This window comes from Entelurus aequoreus, linkage group LG11, assembly GCF_033978785.1.
Source record: "Entelurus aequoreus isolate RoL-2023_Sb linkage group LG11, RoL_Eaeq_v1.1, whole genome shotgun sequence".
Classification (NCBI taxonomy): domain Eukaryota; kingdom Metazoa; phylum Chordata; class Actinopteri; order Syngnathiformes; family Syngnathidae; genus Entelurus; species Entelurus aequoreus.
Genome location: NC_084741.1, coordinates 9,739,239 through 9,767,175, shown reverse-complemented (window position 1 = coordinate 9,767,175; position 27,937 = coordinate 9,739,239). Strand labels below are relative to the sequence as shown.

The 27,937-nt window shown below is 41.2% G+C and overlaps 1 protein-coding gene across 2 annotated transcripts; it reads left to right on the top strand.

Moving 5' to 3' along the window:
• Positions 1-1,166: 1,166 nt before the first annotated feature.
• Positions 1,167-27,937, top strand: LOC133660560 (aldehyde dehydrogenase, mitochondrial-like). 2 transcript variants are annotated; one of them, XM_062064106.1, is made up of 14 exons: positions 1,167-1,337; positions 2,102-2,206; positions 5,506-5,646; positions 11,553-11,632; positions 11,704-11,815; positions 15,266-15,394; positions 15,478-15,591; positions 16,110-16,212; positions 18,354-18,538; positions 19,997-20,161; positions 24,138-24,295; positions 24,353-24,467; positions 27,071-27,113; positions 27,348-27,937. In XM_062064106.1, exons 1-13 carry the CDS (start codon positions 1,221-1,223, stop codon positions 27,101-27,103), a joined length of 1,557 nt encoding a protein of 518 aa, XP_061920090.1. In that variant the 5' UTR covers positions 1,167-1,220; the 3' UTR covers positions 27,104-27,113; positions 27,348-27,937. The 2 variants fall into 2 exon arrangements, with proteins under 2 accessions (XP_061920090.1, XP_061920091.1); XM_062064107.1 differs by lacking the exon at positions 27,348-27,937 and having other exon boundaries at positions 27,071-27,114.

Below are 27,937 nucleotides of genomic sequence, written 5' to 3'. Positions count from 1 at the left end.
GTACATCTACATCACCTCCTACAACAAGTACATCTACATCACCTCCTACAAGTACATCTACATCACCTCCTACAAGTACATCTACATCACCTCCTACATCTACATCACCTCCTACAAGTACATCACCTCCTACAACAAGTACATCTACATCACCTCCTACAAGTACATCTACATCACCTCCTACAAGTACATCTACATCACCTCCTACAACAAGTACATCTACATCACCTCCTACAACAAGTACATCTACATCACCTCCTACAAGTACATCTACATCACCTCCTACAACAAGTACATCTACATCACCTCCTACAAGTACATCTACATCACCTCCTACAGCAAGTACATCTACATCACCTCCTACAAGTACATCTACATCACCTCCAACAAGTACATCTACATCACCTCCTACAAGTACATCTACATCACCTCCTACAACAAGTACATCTACATCACCTCCTACAAGTACATCTACATCACCTCCTACAAGTACATCTACATCACCTCCTACAAGTACATCTACATCACCTCCAACAAGTACATCAACAAGTCACAACTCTCCACTTGCTCAGCAACTTCCGGCAACATGGTCACATGGTTCACTCAATTGACCAATCCCAAATGAGACTGCCGGTAGTCCCGCCTACCCTCCTAGCAAATGTGGAAATGACTGAAAGTGTTAAATAGAAACATATACACTTTAAACATATACACGTGGAAATGAGTGAAAGTATAGAAACATATACACTTTAAACATATACATGTGGAAATGAGTGAAAGTATAGAAACATATACATGTGGAAATGAGTGAAAGTATAGAAACATATACACTTTAAACATATACACATGGAAATGAGTAGATGTGCAAAATAAAGAATACAGAAAAAGTGGAAATACATTCATGCGTCTGGAAATGCGTAAATGTGGGAATACAATTGTAGAAATCAATACAGGTGGAATTTAATGTAGAAATCGATAAATGTGGCAATAAATACTCGTAGAAATGCATTTTGTATGTATTTATTCACATACTTCTTATTCCAGTATTTGTTTAGCAATGTATCCAAACTTTGGTCACGTGTTCTGTCTAAAGGTCACGGGTTGGTCAGCAGACGGTGACGTCAAAAGTGGGCGGGGCCAAATGCTTTTTTAAAGCCAGTCGCGAGCTTGTTTGGCAGTCTGCTAGTTTTGTTTGACGAGCGAGCATCAAAGTGGTCGTCATGCTCCGCGCACTGACTTCCACCTTCATTCCACGCGGGGGAGCAGCGTCGTGGCGCCGCTACTCGGCCGCCGCCATTCCCGCTCCCAACACCCGGCCGGAAGTGCACTTTAACAAGGTAAGTCAGTTGGAGCAGACGTGCTGTACTTTGGACAGCCAGGTAACCTAGCAACGCTTTTACGACAGCCCCTGTTGCTTTGTGTCACAAGTCATTGTTTCATGCTTGTTTATGTGATCTAAATCATTGTTTCATGCTTGTTTATGTGATCTAAATCATTGTTTCATGCTTGTTTATGTGATCTAAGCTAGTGTCAGCGCGCACATTAAATCCGCCTTCTTCAGGGTTCACATTTCAGCTATTCTCGGCCATAAATGTGTATAATTACATAATGTTGTAGCGCCCCGCAGTGGACAATGAGGGGTACTGCGGTGGAGTAGTTTCGATTTAACAGTATATCTTTATTTGCAAGTACACATTTATACTGTTTTATTGTAACAACAATGTGAATATAATATTGTTATATTGTATCAATAGTGTGTATATAATAATGTTATATTGTAACAACAGTGTTTAACACTTACTTAGTATGTGTCCTGTGATTGGCACCAACACTTACTTAGTATGTGTCCTGTGATTGGCACCAACACTTACTTAGTATGTGTCCTGTGATTGGCACCAACACTTACTTAGTATGTGTCCTGTGATTGGCACCAACACTTACTTAGTATGTGTCCTGTGATTGGCACCAACACTTACTTAGTATGTGTCCTGTGATTGGCACCAACACTTACTTAGTATGTGTCCTGTGATTGGCACCAACACTTACTTAGTATGTGTCCTGTGATTGGCAGCAATGAATGAAGTTTTTCTTTGTGTTGCAGCTGTTCATCAACAACCGATGGCAAGATGCAGAAAGTGGAAAAAGTTTCCCCACAATCAACCCAGCGACGGGGGAGATCATCTGCCATGTGGCTGAGGCCAGTGAGGTAAACAAACTCAACATTTGTGTGGGCTTTTTGTTAGCAGAGAGTGTGTCCCTCGACTGTCGCAGAGTGTGTCCCTCGACTGTCGCAGAGTGTGTCCCTCGACTGTCGCAGAGTGTGTCCCTCGACTGTCGCAGAGTGTGTCCCTCGACTGTCGCAGAGTGTGTCCCTCGACTGTCGCAGAGTGTGTCCCTCGACTGTCGCAGAGTGTGTCCCTCGACTGTCGCAGAGTGTGTCCCTCGACTGTCGCAGAGTGTGTCCCTCGACTGTCGCAGAGTGTGTCCCTCGACTGTCGCAGAGTGTGTCCCTCGACTGTCGCAGAGTGTGTCCCTCGACTGTCGCGGAGTGTGTCCCTCGACTGTCGCGGAGTGCGTCCCTCGACTGTCGCGGAGTGTGTCCCTCGACTGTCGCAGAGTGTGTCCCTCGACTGTCGCGGAGTGTGTCCCTCGACTGTCGCGGAGTGTGTCCCTCGACTGTCGCAGAGTGTGTCCCTCGACTGTCGCGGAGTGTGTCCCTCGACTGTCGCAGAGTGTGTCCCTCGACTGTCGCAGAGTGTGTCCCTCGACTGTCGCGGAGTGTGTCCCTCGACTGTCGCGGAGTGTGTCCCTCGACTGTCGCAGAGTGTGTCCCTCGACTGTCGCAGAGTGTGTCCCTCGACTGTCGCAGAGTGTGTCCCTCGACTGTCGCAGAGTGTGTCCCTCGACTGTCGCAGAGTGTGTCCCTCGACTGTCGCAGAGTGTGTCCCTCGACTGTCGCAGAGTGTGTCCCTCGACTGTCGCAGAGTGTGTCCCTCGACTGTCGCAGAGTGTGTCCCTCGACTGTCGCGGAGTGTGTCCCTCGACTGTCGCGGAGTGTGTCCCTCGACTGTCGCAGAGTGTGTCCCTCGACTGTCGCAGAGTGTGTCCCTCGACTGTCGCAGAGTGTGTCCCTCGACTGTCGCAGAGTGTGTCCCTCGACTGTCGCAGAGTGTGTCCCTCGACTGTCGCAGAGTGTGTCCCTCGACTGTCGCAGAGTGCGTCCCGACTGTCGCAGAGTGCGTCCCGACTGTCGCAGAGTGCGTCCCGACTGTCGCAGAGTGTGCGTCCCGACTGTCGCAGAGAGTGCGTCCCTCGACTGTCGCGGAGTGCGTCCCTCGACTGTCGCGGAGTGCGTCCCTCGACTGTCGCGGAGTGCGTCCCTCGACTGTCGCGGAGTGCGTCCCTCGACTGTCGCGGAGTGCGTCCCCCGACTGTCGCGGAGTGCGTCCCCCGACTGTCGCGGAGTGCGTCCCCCGACTGTCGCGGAGTGCGTGTCTCCCGACGGTCGCGGAGTGCGTCCCCCGACGGTCGCGGAGTGCGTCCCCCGACGGTCGCGGAGTGCGTCCCCCGACGGTCGCGGAGTGCGTCCCCCGACGGTCGCGGAGTGCGTCCCCCGACGGTCGCGGAGTGCGTCCCCCGACGGTCGCGGAGTGCGTCCCCCGACGGTCGCGGAGTGCGTCCCCCGACGGTCGCGGAGTGCGTCCCCCGACGGTCGCGGAGTGCGTCCCCCGACTGTCGCGGAGTGCGTCCCCCGACTGTCGCGGAGTGCGTCCCCCGACTGTCGCGGAGTGCGTCCCGACTGTCGCGGAGTGCGTCCCGACTGTCGCAGAGAGTGCGTCCCGACTGTCGCAGAGAGTGCGTCCCTCGACTGTCGCAGAGAGTGCGTCCCTCGACTGTCGCAGAGAGTGCGTCCCTCGACTGTCGCAGAGAGTGCGTCCCTCGACTGTCGCGGAGTGCGTCCCTCGACTGTCGCGGAGTGCGTCCCTCGACTGTCGCGGAGTGCGTCCCTCGACGGTCGCGGAGTGCGTCCCTCGACTGTCGCGGAGTGCGTCCCTCGACTGTCGCGGAGTGCGTCCCTCGACTGTCGCGGAGTGCGTCCCTCGACGGTCGCGGAGTGCGTCCCCCGACGGTCGCGGAGTGCGTCCCCCGACGGTCGCGGAGTGCGTCCCCCGACGGTCGCGGAGTGCGTCCCCCGACGGTCGCGGAGTGCGTCCCCCGACGGTCGCGGAGTGCGTCCCCCGACGGTCGCGGAGTGCGTCCCCCGACTGTCGCGGAGTGCGTCCCCCGACTGTCGCGGAGTGCGTCCCCCGACTGTCGCGGAGTGCGTCCCGACTGTCGCGGAGTGCGTCCCGACTGTCGCGGAGTGCGTCCCGACTGTCGCAGAGAGTGCGTCCCGACTGTCGCAGAGAGTGCGTCCCGACTGTCGCAGAGAGTGCGTCCCTCGACTGTCGCAGAGAGTGCGTCCCTCGACTGTCGCAGAGAGTGCGTCCCTCGACTGTCGCAGAGAGTGCGTCCCTCGACTGTCGCAGAGAGTGCGTCCCTCGACTGTCGCAGAGAGTGCGTCCCTCGACTGTCGCGGAGTGCGTCCCTCGACTGTCGCGGAGTGCGTCCCTCGACTGTCGCGGAGTGCGTCCCTCGACGGTCGCGGAGTGCGTCCCTCGACGGTCGCGGAGTGCGTCCCTCGACGGTCGCGGAGTGCGTCCCTCGACTGTCGCGGAGTGCGTCCCTCGACTGTCGCGGAGTGCGTCTCCCCCGACTGTCGCGGAGTGCGTCTCCCCCGACTGTCGCGGAGTGCGTCTCCCCCGACTGTCGCGGAGTGCGTCTCCCCCGACTGTCGCGGAGTGCGTCTCCCCCGACTGTCGCGGAGTGCGTCTCCCCCGACTGTCGCGGAGTGCGTCTCCCCCGACTGTCGCGGAGTGCGTCTCCCCCGACTGTCGCGGAGTGCGTCTCCCCCGACTGTCGCGGAGTGCGTCTCCCCCGACTGTCGCGGAGTGCGTCTCCCCCGACTGTCGCGGAGTGCGTGTCCCCCGACTGTCGCGGAGTGCGTCTCCCCCGACTGTCGCGGAGTGCGTGTCCCCCGACTGTCGCGGAGTGCGTGTCCCCCGACTGTCGCGGAGTGCGTGTCCCCCGACTGTCGCGGAGTGCGTGTCCCCCGACTGTCGCGGAGTGCGTGTCCCCCGACTGTCGCGGAGTGCGTGTCCCCCGACTGTCGCGGAGTGCGCGTCTCCCGACTGTCGCACAGAGTGGAGTGCGTCCCGACTGTCGCACACTCTTTAGACTCTAGTCCTCCAACGTCCCACCACAGATCTAGACCCTAGTTCTCCTACCTCCAATGGTTCTGTCCCACCACAGATCTAGACTCTAGTCCTCAAACATCCTTACCACTAGTTTATCACTATTTGCTATTATTATTACAATGATACAAGTAGTAAATGAAATGAGCACTAGTTGGTAACTATTAATACAAATAATGTCATGATGATGATGTACCTTCCATGTTGCCAGGTTGATGTTGACAAGGCAGTGAAGGCAGCACGGGATGCCTTCCGGCTGGGGTCGCCATGGAGACGGATGGATGCCTCCCATCGCGGCCTTCTTCTCAGCCGCTTGGCAGATGCCATCGAGAAGGATGCTGCCTACCTGGCGGTCAGTTCCTTTCATCATGCTTTTCACTCGCTAGTTCATGTTTATAATGAAGCTTTTCACTCGCTAGTTCATGTTTGTAATGAAGCTTTTCACTCCCTAGTTCATGTTTATAATGAAGCTTTTCACTCGCTAGTTCATGTTTATAATGAAGCTTTTCACTCGCTAGTTCATGTTTGTAATGAAGCTTTTCACTCGCTAGTTCATGTTTATAATGAAGCTTTTCACTCGCTAGTTCATGTTTATAATGAAGCTTTTCACTCGCTAGTTCATGTTTATAATCAAGCTTTTCACTCGCTAGTTCATGTTTATAATGAAGCTTTTCACTCGCTAGTTCATGTTTATAATGAAGCTTTTCACTCGCTAGTTCATGTTTATAATGAAGCTTTTCACTCGCTAGTTCATGTTTATAATCAAGCTTTTCACACGCTAGTTCATGTTTATAATCAAGCTTTTCACTCGCTAGTTCATGTTTATAATGAAGCTTTTCACTCGCTAGTTCATGTTTATAATGAAGCTTTTCACTCGCTAGTTCATGTTTATAATGAAGCTTTTCACTCGCTAGTTCATGTTTATAATGAAGCTTTTCACTCGCTAGTTTATGTTTGTAATGAAGCTTTTCACTCGCTAGTTCATGTTTATAATGAAGCTTTTCACTCGCTAGTTCATGTTTTTAATGAAGCTTTTCACTCGCTAGTTCATGTTTTTAATGAAGCTTTTCACTCGCTAGTTCATGTTTGTAATGAAGCTTTTCACTCGCTAGTTCATGTTTGTAATGAAGCTTTTCACTCGCTAGTTCATGTTTGTAATGAAGCTTTTCACTCGCTAGTTCATGTTTGTAATGAAGCTTTTCACTCGCTAGTTCATGTTTATAATGAAGCTTTTCACTCGCTAGTTCATGTTTATAATGAAGCTTTTCACTCGCTAGTTCATGTTTTTAATGAAGCTTTTCACTCGCTAGTTCATGTTTATAATGAAGCTTTTCACTCGCTAGTTCATGTTTTTAATGAAGCTTTTCACTCGCTAGTTCATGTTTGTAATGAAGCTTTTCACTCGCTAGTTCATGTTTGTAATGAAGCTTTTCACTCGCTAGTTCATGTTTGTAATGAAGCTTTTCACTCGCTAGTTCATGTTTGTAATGAAGCTTTTCACTCGCTAGTTCATGTTTATAATGAAGCTTTTCACTCGCTAGTTCATGTTTATAATGAAGCTTTTCACTCGCTATTTCATGTTTATAATGAAGCTTTTCACTCGCTAGTTCATGTTTATAATGAAGCTTTTCACTCGCTAGTTCATGTTTTTAATGAAGCTTTTCACTCGCTAGTTCATGTTTGTAATGAAGCTTTTCACTCCCTAGTTCATGTTTATAATGAAGCTTTTCACTCGCTAGTTCATGTTTATAATGAAGCTTTTCACTCGCTAGTTCATGTTTGTAATGAAGCTTTTCACTCGCTAGTTCATGTTTATAATGAAGCTTTTCACTCGCTAGTTCATGTTTATAATGAAGCTTTTCACTCGCTAGTTCATGTTTATAATCAAGCTTTTCACTCGCTAGTTCATGTTTATAATGAAGCTTTTCACTCGCTAGTTCATGTTTATAATGAAGCTTTTCACTCGCTAGTTCATGTTTATAATCAAGCTTTTCACACGCTAGTTCATGTTTATAATCAAGCTTTTCACTCGCTAGTTCATGTTTATAATGAAGCTTTTCACTCGCTAGTTCATGTTTATAATGAAGCTTTTCACTCGCTAGTTCATCTTTATAATGAAGCTTTTCACTCGCTAGTTCATGTTTATAATGAAGCTTTTCACTCGCTAGTTTATGTTTGTAATGAAGCTTTTCACTCGCTAGTTCATGTTTGTAATGAAGCTTTTCACTCGCTAGTTCATGTTTTTAATGAAGCTTTTCACTCGCTAGTTCATGTTTGTAATGAAGCTTTTCACTCGCTAGTTCATGTTTGTAATGAAGCTTTTCACTCGCTAGTTCATGTTTGTAATGAAGCTTTTCACTCGCTAGTTCATGTTTGTAATGAAGCTTTTCACTCGCTAGTTCATGTTTATAATGAAGCTTTTCACTCGCTAGTTCATGTTTATAATGAAGCTTTTCACTCGCTAGTTCATGTTTTTAATGAAGCTTTTCACTCGCTAGTTCATGTTTATAATGAAGCTTTTCACTCGCTAGTTCATGTTTTTAATGAAGCTTTTCACTCGCTAGTTCATGTTTTTAATGAAGCTTTTCACTCGCTAGTTCATGTTTGTAATGAAGCTTTTCACTCGCTAGTTCATGTTTGTAATGAAGCTTTTCACTCGCTAGTTCATGTTTGTAATGAAGCTTTTCACTCGCTAGTTCATGTTTGTAATGAAGCTTTTCACTCGCTAGTTCATGTTTATAATGAAGCTTTTCACTCGCTAGTTCATGTTTATAATGAAGCTTTTCACTCGCTATTTCATGTTTATAATGAAGCTTTTCACTCGCTAGTTCATGTTTATAATGAAGCTTTTCACTCGCTAGTTCATGTTTTTAATGAAGCTTTTCACTCGCTAGTTCATGTTTGTAATGAAGCTTTTCACTCCCTAGTTCATGTTTATAATGAAGCTTTTCACTCGCTAGTTCATGTTTATAATGAAGCTTTTCACTCGCTAGTTCATGTTTGTAATGAAGCTTTTCACTCGCTAGTTCATGTTTATAATGAAGCTTTTCACTCGCTAGTTCATGTTTATAATGAAGCTTTTCACTCGCTAGTTCATGTTTATAATCAAGCTTTTCACTCGCTAGTTCATGTTTATAATGAAGCTTTTCACTCGCTAGTTCATGTTTATAATGAAGCTTTTCACTCGCTAGTTCATGTTTATAATGAAGCTTTTCACTCGCTAGTTCATGTTTATAATCAAGCTTTTCACACGCTAGTTCATGTTTATAATCAAGCTTTTCACTCGCTAGTTCATGTTTATAATGAAGCTTTTCACTCGCTAGTTCATGTTTATAATGAAGCTTTTCACTCGCTAGTTCATGTTTATAATGAAGCTTTTCACTCGCTAGTTCATGTTTATAATGAAGCTTTTCACTCGCTAGTTTATGTTTGTAATGAAGCTTTTCACTCGCTAGTTCATGTTTATAATGAAGCTTTTCACTCGCTAGTTCATGTTTTTAATGAAGCTTTTCACTCGCTAGTTCATGTTTTTAATGAAGCTTTTCACTCGCTAGTTCATGTTTGTAATGAAGCTTTTCACTCGCTAGTTCATGTTTGTAATGAAGCTTTTCACTCGCTAGTTCATGTTTGTAATGAAGCTTTTCACTCGCTAGTTCATGTTTGTAATGAAGCTTTTCACTCGCTAGTTCATGTTTATAATGAAGCTTTTCACTCGCTAGTTCATGTTTATAATGAAGCTTTTCACTCGCTAGTTCATGTTTGTAATGAAGCTTTTCACTCGCTAGTTCATGTTTTTAATGAAGCTTTTCACTCGCTAGTTCATGTTTGTAATGAAGCTTTTCACTCGCTAGTTCATGTTTGTAATGAAGCTTTTCACTCGCTAGTTCATGTTTGTAATGAAGCTTTTCACTCGCTAGTTCATGTTTGTAATGAAGCTTTTCACTCGCTAGTTCATGTTTATAATGAAGCTTTTCACTCGCTAGTTCATGTTTATAATGAAGCTTTTCACTCGCTAGTTCATGTTTATAATGAAGCTTTTCACTCGCTAGTTCATGTTTATAATGAAGCTTTTCACTCGCTAGTTCATGTTTATAATGAAGCTTTTCACTCGCTAGTTCATGTTTTTAATGAAGCTTTTCACTCGCTAGTTCATGTTTGTAATGAAGCTTTTCACTCGCTAGTTCATGTTTGTAATGAAGCTTTTCACTCGCTAGTTCATGTTTATAATGAAGCTTTTCACTCGCTAGTTCATGTTTTTAATGAAGCTTTTCACTCGCTAGTTCATGTTTGTAATGAAGCTTTTCACTCGCTAGTTCATGTTTGTAATGAAGCTTTTCACTCGCTAGTTCATGTTTATAATGAAGCTTTCATTGACTCAGTTGTCAGAAACTATTCAACATGTTTCATTGACTCAGTTGTCAGAAACTATTCAACATGTTTCATTGACTCAGTTGTCAGATGCTATTAAACATGTTTCATTGACTCAGTTGTCAGATGCTATTCAACATGTTTCATTGACTCAGTTGTCAGATACTATTCAACATGTTTCATTGACTCAGTTGTCAGAAACTATTCAACATTGACTCAGTTGTCAGAAACTATTCAACATTGACTCCGTTGTCAGAAACTATTCAACATGTTTCATTGACTCAGTTGTCAGAAACTATTCAACATGTTTCATTGACTCAGTTGTCAGAAACTATTCAACATGTTTCATTGACTCAGTTGTCAGAAACTATTCAACATTGACTCAGTTGTCAGAAACTATTCAACATTGACTCAGTTGTCAGAAGCTATTCAACATGTTTCATTGACTCAGTTGTCAGAAACTATTCAACATGTTTCATTGACTCAGTTGTCAGAAACTATTCAACATGTTTCATTGACTCAGTTGTCAGAAACTATTCAACATGTTTCATTGACTCAGTTGTCAGAAACTATTCAACATGTTTCATTGACTCAGTTGTCAGAAACTATTCAACATGTTTCATTGACTCAGTTGTCAGAAACTATTCAACATTGACTCAGTTGTCAGAAACTATTCAACATGTTTCATTGACTCAGTTGTCAGAAACTATTCAACATGTTTCATTGACTCAGTTGTCAGAAACTATTCAACATGTTCCATTGACTCAGTTGTCAGAAACTATTCAACATGTTTCATTGACTCAGTTGTCAGAAACTATTCAACATGTTTCATTGACTCAGTTGTCAGAAACTATTCAACATGTTTCATTGACTCAGTTGTCAGAAACTATTCAACATTGACTCAGTTGTCAGAAACTATTCAACATGTTTCATTGACTCAGTTGTCAGAAACTATTCAACATGTTTCATTGACTCAGTTGTCAGAAACTATTCAACATGTTTCATTGACTCAGTTGTCAGAAACTATTCAACATGTTTCATTGACTCAGTTGTCAGAAACTATTCAACATTGACTCAGTTGTCAGAAACTATTCAACATGTTTCATTGACTCAGTTGTCAGAAACTATTCAACATGTTTCATTGACTCAGTTGTCAGAAACTATTCAACATGTTTCATTGACTCAGTTGTCAGATACTATTCAACATGTTTCATTGACTCAGTTGTCAGAAACTATTCAACATGTTTCATTGACTCAGTTGTCAGAAACTATTCAACATGTTTCATTGACTCAGTTGTCAGATACTATTCAACATGTTTCATTGACTCAGTTGTCAGAAACTATTCAACATGTTTCATTGACTCAGTTGTCAGAAACTATTCAACATGTTTCATTCACTCAGTTGTCAGAAACTATTCAACATGTTTCATTGACTCAGTTGTCAGATACTATTCAACATGTTTCATTGACTCAGTTGTCAGAAACTATTCAACATGTTTCATTGACTCAGTTGTCAGAAACTATTCAACATGTTTCATTGACTCAGTTGTCAGAAACTATTCAACATGTTTCATTGACTCAGTTGTCAGAAACTATTCAACATGTTTCATTGACTCAGTTGTCAGAAACTATTCAACATGTTTCATTGACTCAGTTGTCAGATACTATTCAACATGTTTCATTGACTCAGTTGTCAGAAACTATTCAACATGTTTCATTGACTCAGTTGTCAGAAACTATTCAACATGTTTCATTCACTCAGTTTTCAGAAACTATTCAACATTGACTCAGTTGTTGGTAGAAAATGGATGGATGGTGGTGAATGTTGGAGAGGACTACTATGTCTTCGGGTCTATGGTGTGTTTGAAGCCAGGCCACATGTGTCCGTAGGAGTTGGAGACCCTGGACAACGGCAAGCCCTACGCCGTCTCTTACACCGTGGATGTGCCCAACGTGGTGAAGTGTCTCAGGTAACAGGATTGGAAATGGTGGTAAGGCGGTGACCCAGACAAATGCAGTTGTTTCCTGTACTTTGGTCCAGGTACTACGCAGGCTGGGCTGACAAGTGGGAAGGAAAGACCATCCCCATTGACGGAGATTACTTCTGCTACACCAGACATGAACCTGTTGGAGTGTGTGGACAGATCATACCGGTAAGTGTGCGCGCGCCGCCTCCACCCACAGGGACAAAGCTCCATTCCTTCCAACATAACATGTGAGAAATGACTTGGAGGGATCAGCCGCTGGATTCAGGACTTGTGGTCGGGCCTGGCGGGGCAGCCCCGTTCTAATGTGTGACACACTTTGAAAATAGGAATGTTGTATGAAAGAATAGTTTGGTGTAACAATGATTTACTTTGTCAAACACACCATCAGCAGCTTCTCCTGTTCAGTTTCAGTGCATCATTTCGACAGGCCTGCAAATAGTGATCAGTCGCCATGAATCCATTTGAAATCTCCGATCAAAATGGAACCAACAGCCCAAAAAAGAATGAAAGTTTGACATGCGTCATCCACCTGTCAGCTTCTGAAGCAATTTTGTCATTTTTAAGTTGATTTAAAAATCGTTTAGCTGACAAGCACTTTTTTCTGGAATGTCCTCCATGATTCACTTATGTGAGACAAGAACACCTTGTTATTTCTTTGTGCATTCTAAATCATAAAGAAACGCTAGCAACAGTCAGCTAACGAAGCTATTAAAAGTCGCTCTATTCCGCCTATAAAGCGCTCTAAAAACATCCAAACGCCGCCATAAAGGTTTTATATACACACTGTAAGTATACATGTAGCATCTAGTAACATTCATAATAACATGTAAAAGTTACATATTTGATCATTTTAAGTATTCATTTCACAGACGCATCACAACGCTCACTTTCCCTTCAACAACAAGACTACAAATCAAGTAGACTTGATGAGACAACAAAGACTATGATTTTTGAGCCTGAATATAAGGAAGATGATCTACAAGTGTTAGAAGCTAAACCGATGCAGACCGAGCGTCATGTAGCAGTATCGCTCAGTGCTAAACAACATAATCAAACAATCACTTACTGTACAATGACGAAGGGTTTTGGTGTCTTTCTGCCCACCTCCGGGTCCAAGATGCATGTCAAAGTTGACCAACTTGTCAGATTATGTCTACAACCTTCTACTATCCAGGGGAGAGGCACGATTTATCATCTGGATTTCACTTTCACCGACTCAGAGGCCATGCAGCAGCTCAATATAGCAGCATAAGCTAGTTAGCTCTCTGTGATCACAGCATCACTAAAAGTAGTTCCTCTGTGTTAGCACTTATAATAATAATATCACTCATACTTAATATTCAGGTCACCACATGTAAATGAAGTATTGTTATTTAGCGGACTTTAATAGTGTACTCCTATTAGCTGCATTGTTAGCCACCTCTTACTTGCTGTATTGTACTATTTAGAATGTATGACACAACAACACATGTTGTCTTACATTGTGAATGATAGACAACATTACAAAAAGTGCACTTTCCCTTTAAGTCATTTTAACAAAACATAAGCCTTGTTTGTTGTGCAATGTTCCAAATATTCACCATTCTTGTTAGGACATGAATCATGTGTTCACCATTCTTGTTAGGACATGAATCATGTATTCACCATTCTTGTTAGGACATGAATCATGTGTTCACCATTCTTGTTAGGACATGAATCATGTGTTCACCATTCTTGTTAGGACATGAATCATGTATTCACCATTCTTGTTAGGACATGAATCATGTGTTCACCATTCTTGTTAGGACATGAATCATGTATTCACCATTCTTGTTAGGACATGAATCATGTGTTCACCATTCTTGTTAGGACATGAATCATGTATTCACCATTCTTGTTAGGACATGAATCATGTGTTCACCATTCTTGTTAGGACATGAATCATGTATTCACCATTCTTGTTAGGACATGAATCATGTGTTCACCATTCTTGTTAGGACATGAATCATGTGTTCACCATTCTTGTTAGGACATGAATCATGTATTCACCATTCTTGTTAGGACATGAATCATGTGTTCACCATTCTTGTTAGGACATGAATCATGTATTCACCATTCTTGTTAGGACATGAATCATGTGTTCACCATTCTTGTTAGGACATGAATCATGTATTCACCATTCTTGTTAGGACATGAATCATGTATTCACCATTCTTGTTAGGACATGAATCATGTGTTCACCATTCTTGTTAGGACATGAATCATGTATTCACCATTCTTGTTAGGACATGAATCATGTGTTCACCATTCTTGTTAGGACATGAATCATGTATTCACCATTCTTGTTAGGACATGAATCATGTATTCACCATTCTTGTTAGGACATGAATCATGTGTTCACCATTCTTGTTAGGACATGAATCATGTATTCACCATTCTTGTTAGGACATGAATCATGTGTTCACCATTCTTGTTAGGACATGAATCATGTATTCACCATTCTTGTTAGGACATGAATCATGTATTCACCATTCTTGTTAGGACATGAATCATGTGTTCACCATTCTTGTTAGGACATGAATCATGTATTCACCATTCTTGTTAGGACATGAATCATGTGTTCACCATTCTTGTTAGGACATGAATCATGTATTCACCATTCTTGTTAGGACATGAATCATGTGTTCACCATTCTTGTTAGGACATGAATCATGTATTCACCATTCTTGTTAGGACATGAATCATGTGTTCACCATTCTTGTTAGGACATGAATCATGTGTTCACCATTCTTGTTAGGACATGAATCATGTATTCACCATTCTTGTTAGGACATGAATCATGTGTTCACCATTCTTGTTAGGACATGAATCATGTATTCACCATTCTTGTTAGGACATGAATCATGTGTTCACCATTCTTGTTAGGACATGAATCATGTATTCACCATTCTTGTTAGGACATGAATCATGTATTCACCATTCTTGTTAGGACATGAATCATGTGTTCACCATTCTTGTTAGGACATGAATCATGTATTCACCATTCTTGTTAGGACATGAATCATGTGTTCACCATTCTTGTTAGGACATGAATCATGTATTCACCATTCTTGTTAGGACATGAATCATGTATTCACCATTCTTGTTAGGACATGAATCATGTGTTCACCATTCTTGTTAGGACATGAATCATGTATTCACCATTCTTGTTAGGACATGAATCATGTGTTCACCATTCTTGTTAGGACATGAATCATGTATTCACCATTCTTGTTAGGACATGAATCATGTATTCACCATTCTTGTTAGGACATGAATCATGTGTTCACCATTCTTGTTAGGACATGAATCATGTATTCACCATTCTTGTTAGGACATGAATCATGTGTTCACCATTCTTGTTAGGACATGAATCATGTATTCACCATTCTTGTTAGGACATGAATCATGTATTCACCATTCTTGTTAGGACATGAATCATGTATTCACCATTCTTGTTAGGACATGAATCATGTATTCACCATTCTTGTTAGGACATGAATCATGTATTCACCATTCTTGTTAGGACATGAATCATGTGTTCAACATTCTTGTTAGGACATGAATCATGTATTCACCATTCTTGTGTGTCTGCAGTGGAACTTCCCCCTCTTGATGCAGGCATGGAAACTTGGTCCTGCTCTTGCAACAGGCAACACTGTGGTGATGAAAGTGGCTGAGCAGACGCCTCTCACTGCCCTCTATGTGGCACACCTCATCCAGCAGGTACATCGTCATGACTACCATTGTACGTACTCATGACTACCATTGTACATACTCATGACTTGGCACGGCTACCATTGGTGAAGGTGGGCTTCCCTGAAGGTGTGGTCAACGTGTTGCCAGGCATGGGGCCCACAGCTGGAGCTGCCATTGCCAGACACATGGATGTGGACAAGGTGGCCTTCACAGGCTCCACTGAGGTAGGAACACTCTTGGTTTACTACCTCACTTTGTGTGTGTGTGTGTGTGTGTGTGTGTGTGTGTGTGTGTGTGTGTGTGTGTGTGTGTGTGTGTGTGTGTGTGTGTGTGTGTGTGTGTGTGTGTGTGTGTGTGTGTGTGTGTGTGTGTGTGTGTGTGTGTGTGTGTGTGTGTGTGTGTGTGTGTGTGTGTGTGTGTGTGTGTGTGTGTGTGTGTGTGTGTGTGTGTGTGTGTGTGTGTGTGTGTGTGTGTGTGTGTGTGTGTGTGTGTGTGTGTGTGTGTGTGTGTGTGTGTGTGTGTGTGTGTGTGTGTGTGTGTGTGTGTGTGTGTGTGTGTGTGTGTGTGTGTGTGTGTGTGTGTGTGTGTGTGTGTGTGTGTGTGTGTGTGTTTGTTTGTTTGTTTGTTTGTTTGTTTGTTTGTTTGTTTGTTTGTTTGTTTGTTTGTTTGTTTGTTTGTTTGTTTGTTTGTTTGTTTGTTTGTTTGTTTGTTTGTTTGTTTAATGCTGCTGTGTGTCCACCAGGTGGGTCATCTCATCCAGAAGGCGTCAGGTGACAGCAACTTGAAGAAGGTCACTCTGGAGCTGGGAGGGAAGTCTCCCAACATCATCATGTCTGATGCCAACTGTACGCTCACACTACTACACTTGGAAGTACACACTACTACACTTGGAAGTACACACTACTACACTTGGAAGTACACACTACTACACTTGGAAGTACACACTACTACACTTGGAAGTAGACACTACTACACTTGGAAGTACACACTACTACACTTGGAAGTACACACTACTACACTTGGAAGTATACACTACTACACTTGGAAGTACACACTACTACACTTGGAAGTATACACTACTACACTTGGAAGTACACACTACTACACTTGGAAGTACACACTACTACACTTGGAAGTAGACACTACTACACTTGGAAGTAGACACTACTACACTTGGAAGTAGACACTACTACACTTGGAAGTAGACACTACTACACTTGGAAGTAGACACTACTACACTTGGAAGTAGACACTACTACACTTGGAAGTACACACTACTACACTTGGAAGTACACACTACTACACTTGGAAGTATACACTACTACACTTGGAAGTATACACTACTACACTTGGAAGTACACACTACTACACTTGGAAGTAGACACTACTACACTTGGAAGTAGACACTACTACACTTGGAAGTAGACACTACTACACTTGGAAGTATACACTACTACACTTGGAAGTAGACACTACTACACTTGGAAGTAGACACTACTACACTTGGAAGTACACACTACTACACTTGGAAGTACACACTACTACACTTGGAAGTATACACTACTACACTTGGAAGTATACACTACTACACTTGGAAGTACACACTACTACACTTGGAAGTATACACTTCTACACTTGGAAGTACACACTACTACACTTGGAAGTAGACACTACTAAACTAGATGTGTGTGTACATGGTGCACTTGATAGTAGATGTGTGTGTACAATGTGAGTAGTATTAAATGTGTTTGTGTTGTGCAGTGGAGGATGTGAGTAGTATTAAATGTGTTGTGCAGTGGAGGATGTGAGTAGTATTAAATGTGTACTTTGTGTTGTGCAGTGGAGGATGTGAGTAGTATTAAATGTGTTTGTGTTGTGCAGTGGAGGATGTGAGTAGTATTAAATGTGTACTTTGTGTTGTGCAGTGGAGGATGTGAGTAGTATTAAATGTGTACTTTGTGTTGTGCAGTGGAGGATGTGAGTAGTATTAAATGTGTACTTTGTGTTGTGCAGTGGAGGATGTGAGTAGTATTAAATGTGTACAATGTGAGTAGTATTAAATGTGTACTTTGTGTTGTGCAGTAGAGGATGTGAGTAGTATTAAATGTGTACTTTGTGTTGTGCAGTGGAGGATGTGAGTAGTATTAAATGTGTACTTTGTGTTGTGCTGTGGAGGATGTGAGTAGTATTAAATGTGTACTTTGTGTTGTGCAGTAGAGGATGTGAGTAGTATTAAATGTGTACTTTGTGTTGTGCAGTGGAGGATGTGAGTAGTATTAAATGTGTACTTTGTGTTGTGCAGTGGAGGATGTGAGTAGTATTAAATGTGTACAATGTGTTGTGCAGTGGAGGATGTGAGTAGTATTAAATGTGTACTTTGTGTTGTGCAGTGGAGGATGTGAGTAGTATTAAATGTGTACAATGTGAGTAGTATTAAATGTGTACTTTGTGTTGTGTAGTGGAGGATGTGAGTAGTATTAAATGTGTACAATGTGAGTAGTATTAAATGTGTACTTTGTGTTGTGCAGTGGAGGATGTGAGTAGTATTAAATGTGTACAATGTGTTGTGCAGTGGAGGATGTGAGTAGTATTAAATGTGTACAATGTGAGTAGTATTAAATGTGTACTTTGTGTTGTGTAGTGGAGGATGTGAGTAGTATTAAATGTGTACAATGTGAGTAGTATTAAATGTGTACAATGTGAGTAGTATTAAATGTGTACTTTGTGTTGTGCAGTGGAGGATGTGAGTAGTATTAAATGTGTACTTTGTGTTGTGCAGTGGAGGATGTGAGTAGTATTAAATGTGTACAATGTGAGTAGTATTAAATGTGTACTTTGTGTTGTGCAGTGGAGGATGTGAGTAGTATTAAATGTGTACAATGTGAGTAGTATTAAATGTGTACTTTGTGTTGTGCAGTGGAGGATGTGAGTAGTATTAAATGTGTACAATGTGAGTAGTATTAAATGTGTACTTTGTGTTGTGCAGTGGAGGATGCGGTGGAACAGTCGCACTTTGCACTCTTCTTCAACCAAGGCCAGTGTTGTTGTGCAGGATCACGCACCTTCGTGCAGGCTGACATCTACCAGGACTTTGTGCAGCGCAGTGCTGAGAGAGCACGCTCTCGTGTGGTCGGTAACCCCTTTGACCTCACCACTGAGCAGGGACCCCAGGTAACTACTACTACTACTAGTTATACTACATACAACACTACCTACTACTAGTTATACTACATACAACACTACCTACTACTAGTTATACTACATATAATATACATACAACACTAGTTATACTACATATCATATACATACAACACTAGTTATACTACATATAATATACATACAACACTAGTTATACTACATATCATATACATACAACACTAGTTATACTACATATAATATACATACAACACTAGTTATACTACATATAATATACATACAACACTAGTTGTACTACATATAATATACATACAACACTAGTTGTACTACATATAATATACATACAACACTAGTTGTACTACATATAATATACATACAACACTAGTTATACTACATATAATATACATACAACACTAGTTATACTACATATAATATACATACAACACTAGTTATACTACATATAATATACATACAACACTAGTTATACTACATATAATATACATACAACACTAGTTATACTACATATAATATACATACAACACTAGTTATACTACATATAATATACATACAACACTAGTTATACTACATATAATATACATACAACACTAGTTATACTACATATAATATACATACAACACTAGTTATACTACATATCATATACATACAACACTAGTTATACTACATATAATATACATACAACACTAGTTATACTACATATAATATACATACAACACTAGTTATACTACATATAATATACATACAACACTAGTTATACTACATATAATATACATACAACACTAGTTATACTACATATAATATACATACAACACTAGTTATACTACATATCATATACATACAACACTAGTTATACTACATATAATATACATACAACACTAGTTATACTACATATAATATACATACAACACTAGTTATACTACATATAATATACATACAACACTAGTTATACTACATATAATATACATACAACACTAGTTATACTACATATAATATACATACAACACTAGTTATACTACATATAATATACATACAACACTAGTTATACTACATATAATATACATACAACACTAGTTATACTACATATAATATACATACAACACTAGTTATACTACATATAATATACATACTGTGGTCAGAAACCCAGGTAACTACTACTACTTATATTGTAGTAGTACTTATACTGCATATACTATACTCCTATACTACCTACTAGTAGTTTGTAGATAAATACTTTATTATGTATAACTATTTTAGAGAAGTCTGTGTATGTGTAGTAGTAGTATGATATTTTAGAGAAGTTTCTGTGTGTATGTGTAATAGTAATTGTAGTATAATAGTAGTTTTAACTCTCCTGAAGGAATCAATAAAGTACTATCTATCTATCTAGTAGTATGATGTTTTAGAGAAGTCTGTGTGTGCATGTGATATTTTACAGAAGTCTGTGTGCATGTGCAGGTGGATGAGGAACAGTTCCAGAAGATTCTGGGTTACATCAGAGTTGGGAAGAGTGAAGGAGCCCGGCTGGTGTGTGGAGGAGACGTGGCTTCTGACAAAGGTTACTTCATCCAACCTACTGTCTTTGGAGACGTGCAGGACAACATGACCATCGCCAGGGAGGAGGTACTACACACATACTCTACACCAGGGAGGAGGTACTACACACGTACTCTACACCAGGGAGGAGGTACTACACACATACTCTACACCAGGGAGGAGGTACTACACACATACTCTACACCAGGGAGGAGGTACTACACACATACTCTACACCAGGGAGGAGGTACTACACACATACTCTACACCAGGGAGGAGGTACTACACACATACTCTACACCAGGGAGGAGGTACTACACACATACTCTACACCAGGGAGGAGGTACTACACACATACTCTACACCAGGGAGGAGGTACTACACACATACTCTACACCAGGGAGGAGGTACTACACACATACTCTACACCAGGGAGGAGGTACTACACACATACTCTACACCAGGGAGGAGGTACTACACACATACTCTACACCAGGGAGGAGGTACTACACACATACTCTACACCAGGGAGGAGGTACTACACACATACTCTACACCAGGGAGGAGGTACTACACACATACTCTACACCAGGGAGGAGGTACTACACACATACTCTACACCAGGGAGGAGGTACTACACACATACTCTACACCAGGGAGGAGGTACTACACACATACTCTACACCAGGGAGGAGGTACTACACACATACTCTACACCAGGGAGGAGGTACTACACACATACTCTACACCAGGGAGGAGGTACTACACACGTACTCTACACCAGGGAGGAGGTACTACACACATACTCTACACCAGGGAGGAGGTACTACACACATACTCTACACCAGGGAGGAGGTACTACACACGTACTCTACACCAGGGAGGAGGTACTACACACGTACTCTACACCAGGGAGGAGGTACTACACACATACTCTACACCAGGGAGGAGGTACTACACACATACTCTACACCAGGGAGGAGGTACTACACACATACTCTACACCAGGGAGGAGGTACTACACACATACTCTACACCAGGGAGGAGGTACATACTCTTCAATGAAATAAGTCACTGGTCAATCTCAAGTTGTTTCAGATGACATACTGTATATGTTGAGTAAGAAGGACCATCAAGACAGAATAGGAATATTATCAAGTTTTACTAAAGCTTCAGGAGACCAGCCTTACAATGCGGTAATAGCAGCATCTAGAAGCGGTCTGCACATCAAACGGGAAGAGAGAACTTATTGAGTACCAAAACAGCCCCCACCCTGCCCAGAAAGGAATACAGCCTCTTGGTTGTAATAGTGATAAGGTAAGAAGGGAGTACGTAATACTCCAACACACATTCCAATGCCTTCAAGGTAAGGCATAAGATACAAGAACAAAGAGTACACTGACTGAAAAAAGAGACTCTTAAAAAGATCTACTTTCTACTGTTTTACCAGTAAAATCTTTATTTTTGTCCTTGGGTAGAGGGATGACCTTGGCCTCCTTCCAAACCCCAGAACAGACTCCATATCTTAATGATTTATAGTCCGAGAAATACGGTATTTTAGTTCCACCATTTCTTCATTCACGATAGATCATCGCATCAGAAAGTAGACCAGAAGAGTCCGCCAACTTTTTAGCCTGGTTACGTTGCTTCATAAGTGCTTTGAGCTCATTCCCTAGGTAGGGGGCGCCACTTGTTTCCCTGACAGGAGCATGCTTATCTACTTCATGAATGCTTCGCTACTTCATGAATGTGCTCCAAGCAGCTTCAGGATCCTCCTCAAGACACACAGTTAGCATGTTTCACATCATCTCTACATTTGACCTCATTCAAATATTGATGTGTAGTCCCACTCGGAGCCTTGGAGAGCTTGTTCTTCCTCCTTATTGCAATGAAGTTGTGGTCCGTAAAGCCAAGAGCTATTGATACTGTTTTAGTGCCTTTATCAGGAACATTAGTGAATACATGCTCAATGCATTTGGATGACTTTAGACCATTTCTATTTACAGTTGATCTGGTTGGTAGTGTAATGGTCTGTGTGAGATTACAGGCATTTCTATTTATAGTTGATCTGGTTGGTAGTGTAATGGTATGTGTGAGATTACAGGCATTTCTATTTATAGTTGATCTGGTTGGTAGTGTAATGGTCTGTGTGAGATTACAGGCATTTCTATTTATAGTTGATCTGGTTGGTAGTGTAATGGTATGTGTGAGATTACAGGCATTTCTATTTATAGTTGATGTGGTTGGTAGTGTAATGGTCTGTGTGAGATTACAGGCATTTCTATTTATAGTTGATCTGGTTGGTAGTGTAATGGTATGTGTGAGATTACAGGCATTTCTATTTATAGTTGATCTGGTTGGTAGTGTAATGGTCTGTGTGAGATTACAGGCATTTCTATTTATAGTTGATCTGGTTGGTAGTGTAATGGTCTGTGTGAGATTACAGGCATTTCTATTTATAGTTGATTTGGTTGGTAGTGTAATGGTCTGTGTGAGATTACAGGCATTTCTATTTATAGTTGATGTGGTTGGTAGTGTAATGGTATGTGTGAGATTACAGGCATTTCTATTTACAGTTGATCTGGTTGGTAGTGTAATGGTCTGTGTGAGATTACAGGCATTTCTATTTATAGTTGATCTGGTTGGTAGTGTAATGGTATGTGTGAGATTACAGGCATTTCTATTTACAGTTGATCTGGTTGGTAGTGTAATGGTCTGTGTGAGATTACAGGCATTTCTATTTATAGTTGATCTGGTTGGTAGTGTAATGGTCTGTGTGAGATTACAGGCATTTCTATTTATAGTTTATCTGGTTGGTAGTGTAATGGTCTGTGTGAGATTACAGGCATTTCTATTTACAGTTGATCTGGTTGGTAGTGTAATGGTCTGTGTGAGATTACAGGCATTTCTATTTATAGTTTATCTGGTTGGTAGTGTAATGGTCTGTGTGAGATTACAGGCATTTCTATTTACAGTTGATCTGGTTGGTAGTGTAATGGTCTGTGTGAGATTACAGGCATTTCTATTTATAGTTGATCTGGTTGGTAGTGTAATGGTCTGTGTGAGATTACAGGCATTTCTATTTATAGTTGATCTGGTTGGTAGTGTAATGGTCTGTGTGAGATTACAGGCATTTCTATTTATAGTTGATCTGGTTGGTAGTGTAATGGTCTGTGTGAGATTACAGGCATTTCTATTTACAGTTGATCTGGTTGGTAGTGTAATGGTCTGTGTGAGATTACAGGCATTTCTATTTACAGTTGATCTGGTTGGTAGTGTAATGGTCTGTGTGAGATTACAGGCATTTCTATTTACAGTTGATCTGGTTGGTAGTGTAATGGTCTGTGTGAGATTACAGGCATTTCTATTTATAGTTTATCTGGTTGGTAGTGTAATGGTCTGTGTGAGATTACAGGCATTTCTATTTACAGTTGATCTGGTTGGTAGTGTAATGGTCTGTGTGAGATTACAGGCATTTCTATTTACAGTTGATCTGGTTGGTAGTGTAATGGTCTGTGTGAGATTACAGGCATTTCTATTTACAGTTGATCTGGTTGGTAGTGTAATGGTCTGTGTGAGATTACAGGCATTAGCTACAGCAAGAAGTTTCTTTTTCAGCGGGCAGACCAATCAATGTTTGTGTCCCCAGTCAAATATATCACTAGATTTATCCAACATCTTGCATATTAAATCCAGGTATTTTATATCGGCACTAGGTGGTCTATAGCAGCACCCAACCAGTATGGGTTTGGTCTGTGGCAGGTGAAGCTGGATCCACAGGGCCTCAATATCAGCCAACATGAAATCATGTCTTACTTTCACAGGAATGGGACTCTGCACGTACACAGCTACACCTCCACCATATCTCCTACTAATCTTAGGGCCTACAAGAACAATGTTCTAGCTTGGCTATTATGCAAATGAAGTGTTGTTGTTTTGGAGGCCTAACAGTAGAATCTCCATTAGCCGCCTCTCGCTGGCAGTTTTTCACTCTCTAGAAAGCTCCGCCAAGGCAAGTAAGGATATAGTAAGCATATTTACCTCAGAATATCTTGTCTTGCAGATCTTTGGTCCCGTCATGCAGATCCTCAAGTTCCACACCCTGGAGGAGGTGGTGGAGCGAGCCAATGACTCCAAGTACGGTCTGGCGGCGGCCGTCTTCACCAAGGACTTGGACAAGGCCAACTACGTCTCACATGCCTTGCGTGCTGGCACCGTCTGGTAGGAGGATTCAAACCTTCACCTCAAACAACCCCTGATTGTCACCACGTCTAACAGGATCAACTGCTACGACGTCTTCGGAGCCCAGGCTCCCTTTGGGGGCTACAAGGCTTCAGGAACCGGCCGGGAGCTGGGAGAGTACGGCCTGGACAACTACACCGAGGTCAAGACGGTGAGTCCATACCCTTGTTTTCAAGCGGGTGCTCGTCCATACCCTTGTTTTCAAGCGGGTGCTCGTCCATACCCTTGTTTTCAAGCGGGTGCTCGTCCATACCCTTGTTTTCAAGCGGGTGCTCGTCCATACCCTTGTTTTCAAGCGGGTGCTCGTCCATACCCTTGTTTTCAAGCGGGTGCTCGTCCATACCCTTGTTTTCAAGCGGGTGCTCGTCCATACCCTTGTTTTCAAGCAGGTGCTCGTCCATACCCTTGATTTCAAGCAGGTGCTCGTCCATACCCTTGATTTCAAGAAGGTGCTCGTCCATACCCTTGATTTCAAGAAGGTGCACTTCCCTTATGTTGTTGGTGTACCTGTGGGTGTGGCGAGCACTTCCCTTTTGCAGACATCTTCTACTCCTTTTTGAAGGAGATGAAAGTTTTCCTATATTTGGCTGTGTACTGCAGTACAAGATGAAGTATAATAATGTACAATGTACATCAATATTTGGCTGTGTAGTGCAGTACAAGATGAAGTATAATAATATACAATGTACATCAATATTTGGCTGTGTACTGCAGTACAAGATGAAGTATAATAATGTACAATGTACATCAATATTTGGCTGTGTACTGCAGTACAAGATGAAGTATAATAATGTACAATGTACATCGATATTTGGCTGTGTAGTGCAGTACAAGATGAAGTATAGTAATGTACAATGTACAACAATATTTGGCTGTGTACTGCAGTACAAGATGAAGTATAATAATATACAATGTACATCAATATTTGGGTGTGTACTGCAGTACAAGATTAAGTATAATAATATACAATGTACATCAATATTTGGCTGTGTAGTGCAGTACAAGATGAAGTATAATAATGTACAATGTACATCAATATTTGGCTGTGTAGTGCAGTACAAGATGAAGTATAATAATGTACAATGTACATCAATATTTGGCTGTGTAGTGCAGTACAAGATTAAGTATAATAATATACAATGTACATCAATATTTGGCTGTGTAGTGCAGTACAAGATGAAGTATAGTAATATACAATGTACATCAATATTTGGCTGTGTAGTGCAGTACAAGATGAAGTATAATAATGTACAATGTACATCAATATTTGGCTGTGTACTGCAGTACAAGATGAAGTATAATAATGTACCATGTACATCAATATTTGGCTGTGTACTGCAGTACAAGATGAAGTATAATAATGTACAATGTACATCAATATTTGGCTGTGTACTGCAGTACAAGATGAAGTATAATAATGTACAATGTACATCAATATTTGGCTGTGTACTGCAGTACAAGATGAAGTATAATAATGTACAATGTACATCAATATTTGGCTGTGTACTGCAGTACAAGATGAAGTATAATAATATACAATGTACATCAATATTTGGCTTTGTAGTGCAGTACAAGATGAAGTATAATAATGTACAATGTACATCAATATTTGGCTGTGTATTGCAGTACAAGATGAAGTATAATAATATACAATGTACATTAATATTTGGCTGTGTAGTGCAGTACAAGATGAAGTATAATAATGTACAATGTACATCAATATTTGGCTTTGTAGTGCAGTACAAGATGAAGTATAATAATGTACAATGTACATCAATATTTGGCTGTGTAGTGCAGTACAAGATGAAGTATAATAATATACAATGTACATCAATATTTGGCTGTGTACTGCAGTACAAGATGAAGTATAATAATATACAATGTACATCAATATTTGGCTGTGTAGTGCAGTACAAGATGAAGTATAATAATATACAATGTACATCAATATTTGGCTGTGTACTGCAGTACAAGATGAAGTATAATAATGTACAATGTACATAAATATTTGGCTGTGTAGTGCAGTACAAGATGAAGTATAATAATATACAATGTACATCAATATTTGGCTGTGTAGTGCAGTACAAGATGAAGTATAATAATGTACAATGTACATCAATATTTGGCTGTGTACTGCAGTACAAGATGAAGTATAATAATGTACAATGTACATCAATATTTGGCTGTGTAGTGCAGTACAAGATGAAGTATAATAATGTACAATGTACATCAATATTTGGCTGTGTAGTGCAGTACAAGATGAAGTATAATGTACAATGTACATCAATATTTGGCTGTGTAGTGCAGTACAAGATGAAGTATAATAATGTACAATGTACATCAATATTTGGCTGTGTACTGCAGTACAAGATGAAGTATAATAATATACAATGTACATCAATATTTGGCTGTGTAGTGCAGTACAAGATGAAGTATAATAATGTACAATGTACATCAATATTTGGCTGTGTAGTGCAGTACAAGATGGAGTATAATAATATACAATGTACATCAATATTTGGCTGTGTACTGCAGTACAAGATGAAGTATAATAATGTACAATGTACATCAATATTTGGCTGTGTAGTGCAGTACAAGATGAAGTATAATAATGTACAATGTACATCAATATTTGGCTGTGTACTGCAGTACAAGATGAAGTATAATAATGTACAATGTACATCAATATTTGGCTGTGTAGTGCAGTACAAGATGAAGTATAATAATGTACAATGTACATGTTTGTGTTGCCAGGTGACCATGAAAGTACCTCAGAAGAATTCCTGAGCATGAAGCAGTAAGTAGTAAACTCTTTAAAGATACTACAGTATTTACAGTATATTAGTGTATGTACAGTGTACGTACAGTGTGTGTACAGTGTGTGTACAGTGTATTTACAGTGTGTGTACAGTGTATTTACAGTGTGTGTACAGTGTGTGTACAGTGTGTGTACAGTGTATGTACAGTGCAATAATGTGTTGATCAGAAGTTGTATCAAAGTGTTTCATATTTGTGTTTCTTTCATCTTCAGGTCAAATAAAACTTCCTTCAGCAGATTTTACTCCTTTAAATGATTTTGTACTCAAATGTATTCAACTTGTACTTCAACTTGTACTTCAACTTGTACTTCAACTAGTACTTCAACTTGTACTTCAACTAGTACTTCAACTTGTACTTCAACTTGTACTTCAACTTGTACTTCAACTTGTACTTCAACTTGTACTTCAACTTGTACTTCAACTAGTACTTCAACTTGTACTTCAACTTGTACTTCAACTTGTACTTCAACTAGTACTTCAACTTGTACTTCAACTTGTACTTCAACTTGTACTTCAACTAGTACTTCAACTTGTACTTCAACTTGTACTTCAACTTGTACTTCAACTTGTACTTGAACTAGTTTGGTCAGCAATCACACATGTGACCTCTAGAGTGGCAGACAAGAGTGTCAACAACAACACAACATCTTCAAGAAAAGTACAACAACAGAAAATGTTGACTCATGATGAAAATGTAACACACACACACATTGGATCACACACACACATGCACACACACACACACACACACACACACACACACACACAAAGTTGCCAATGAGATGAATAAAGATGAATGTGA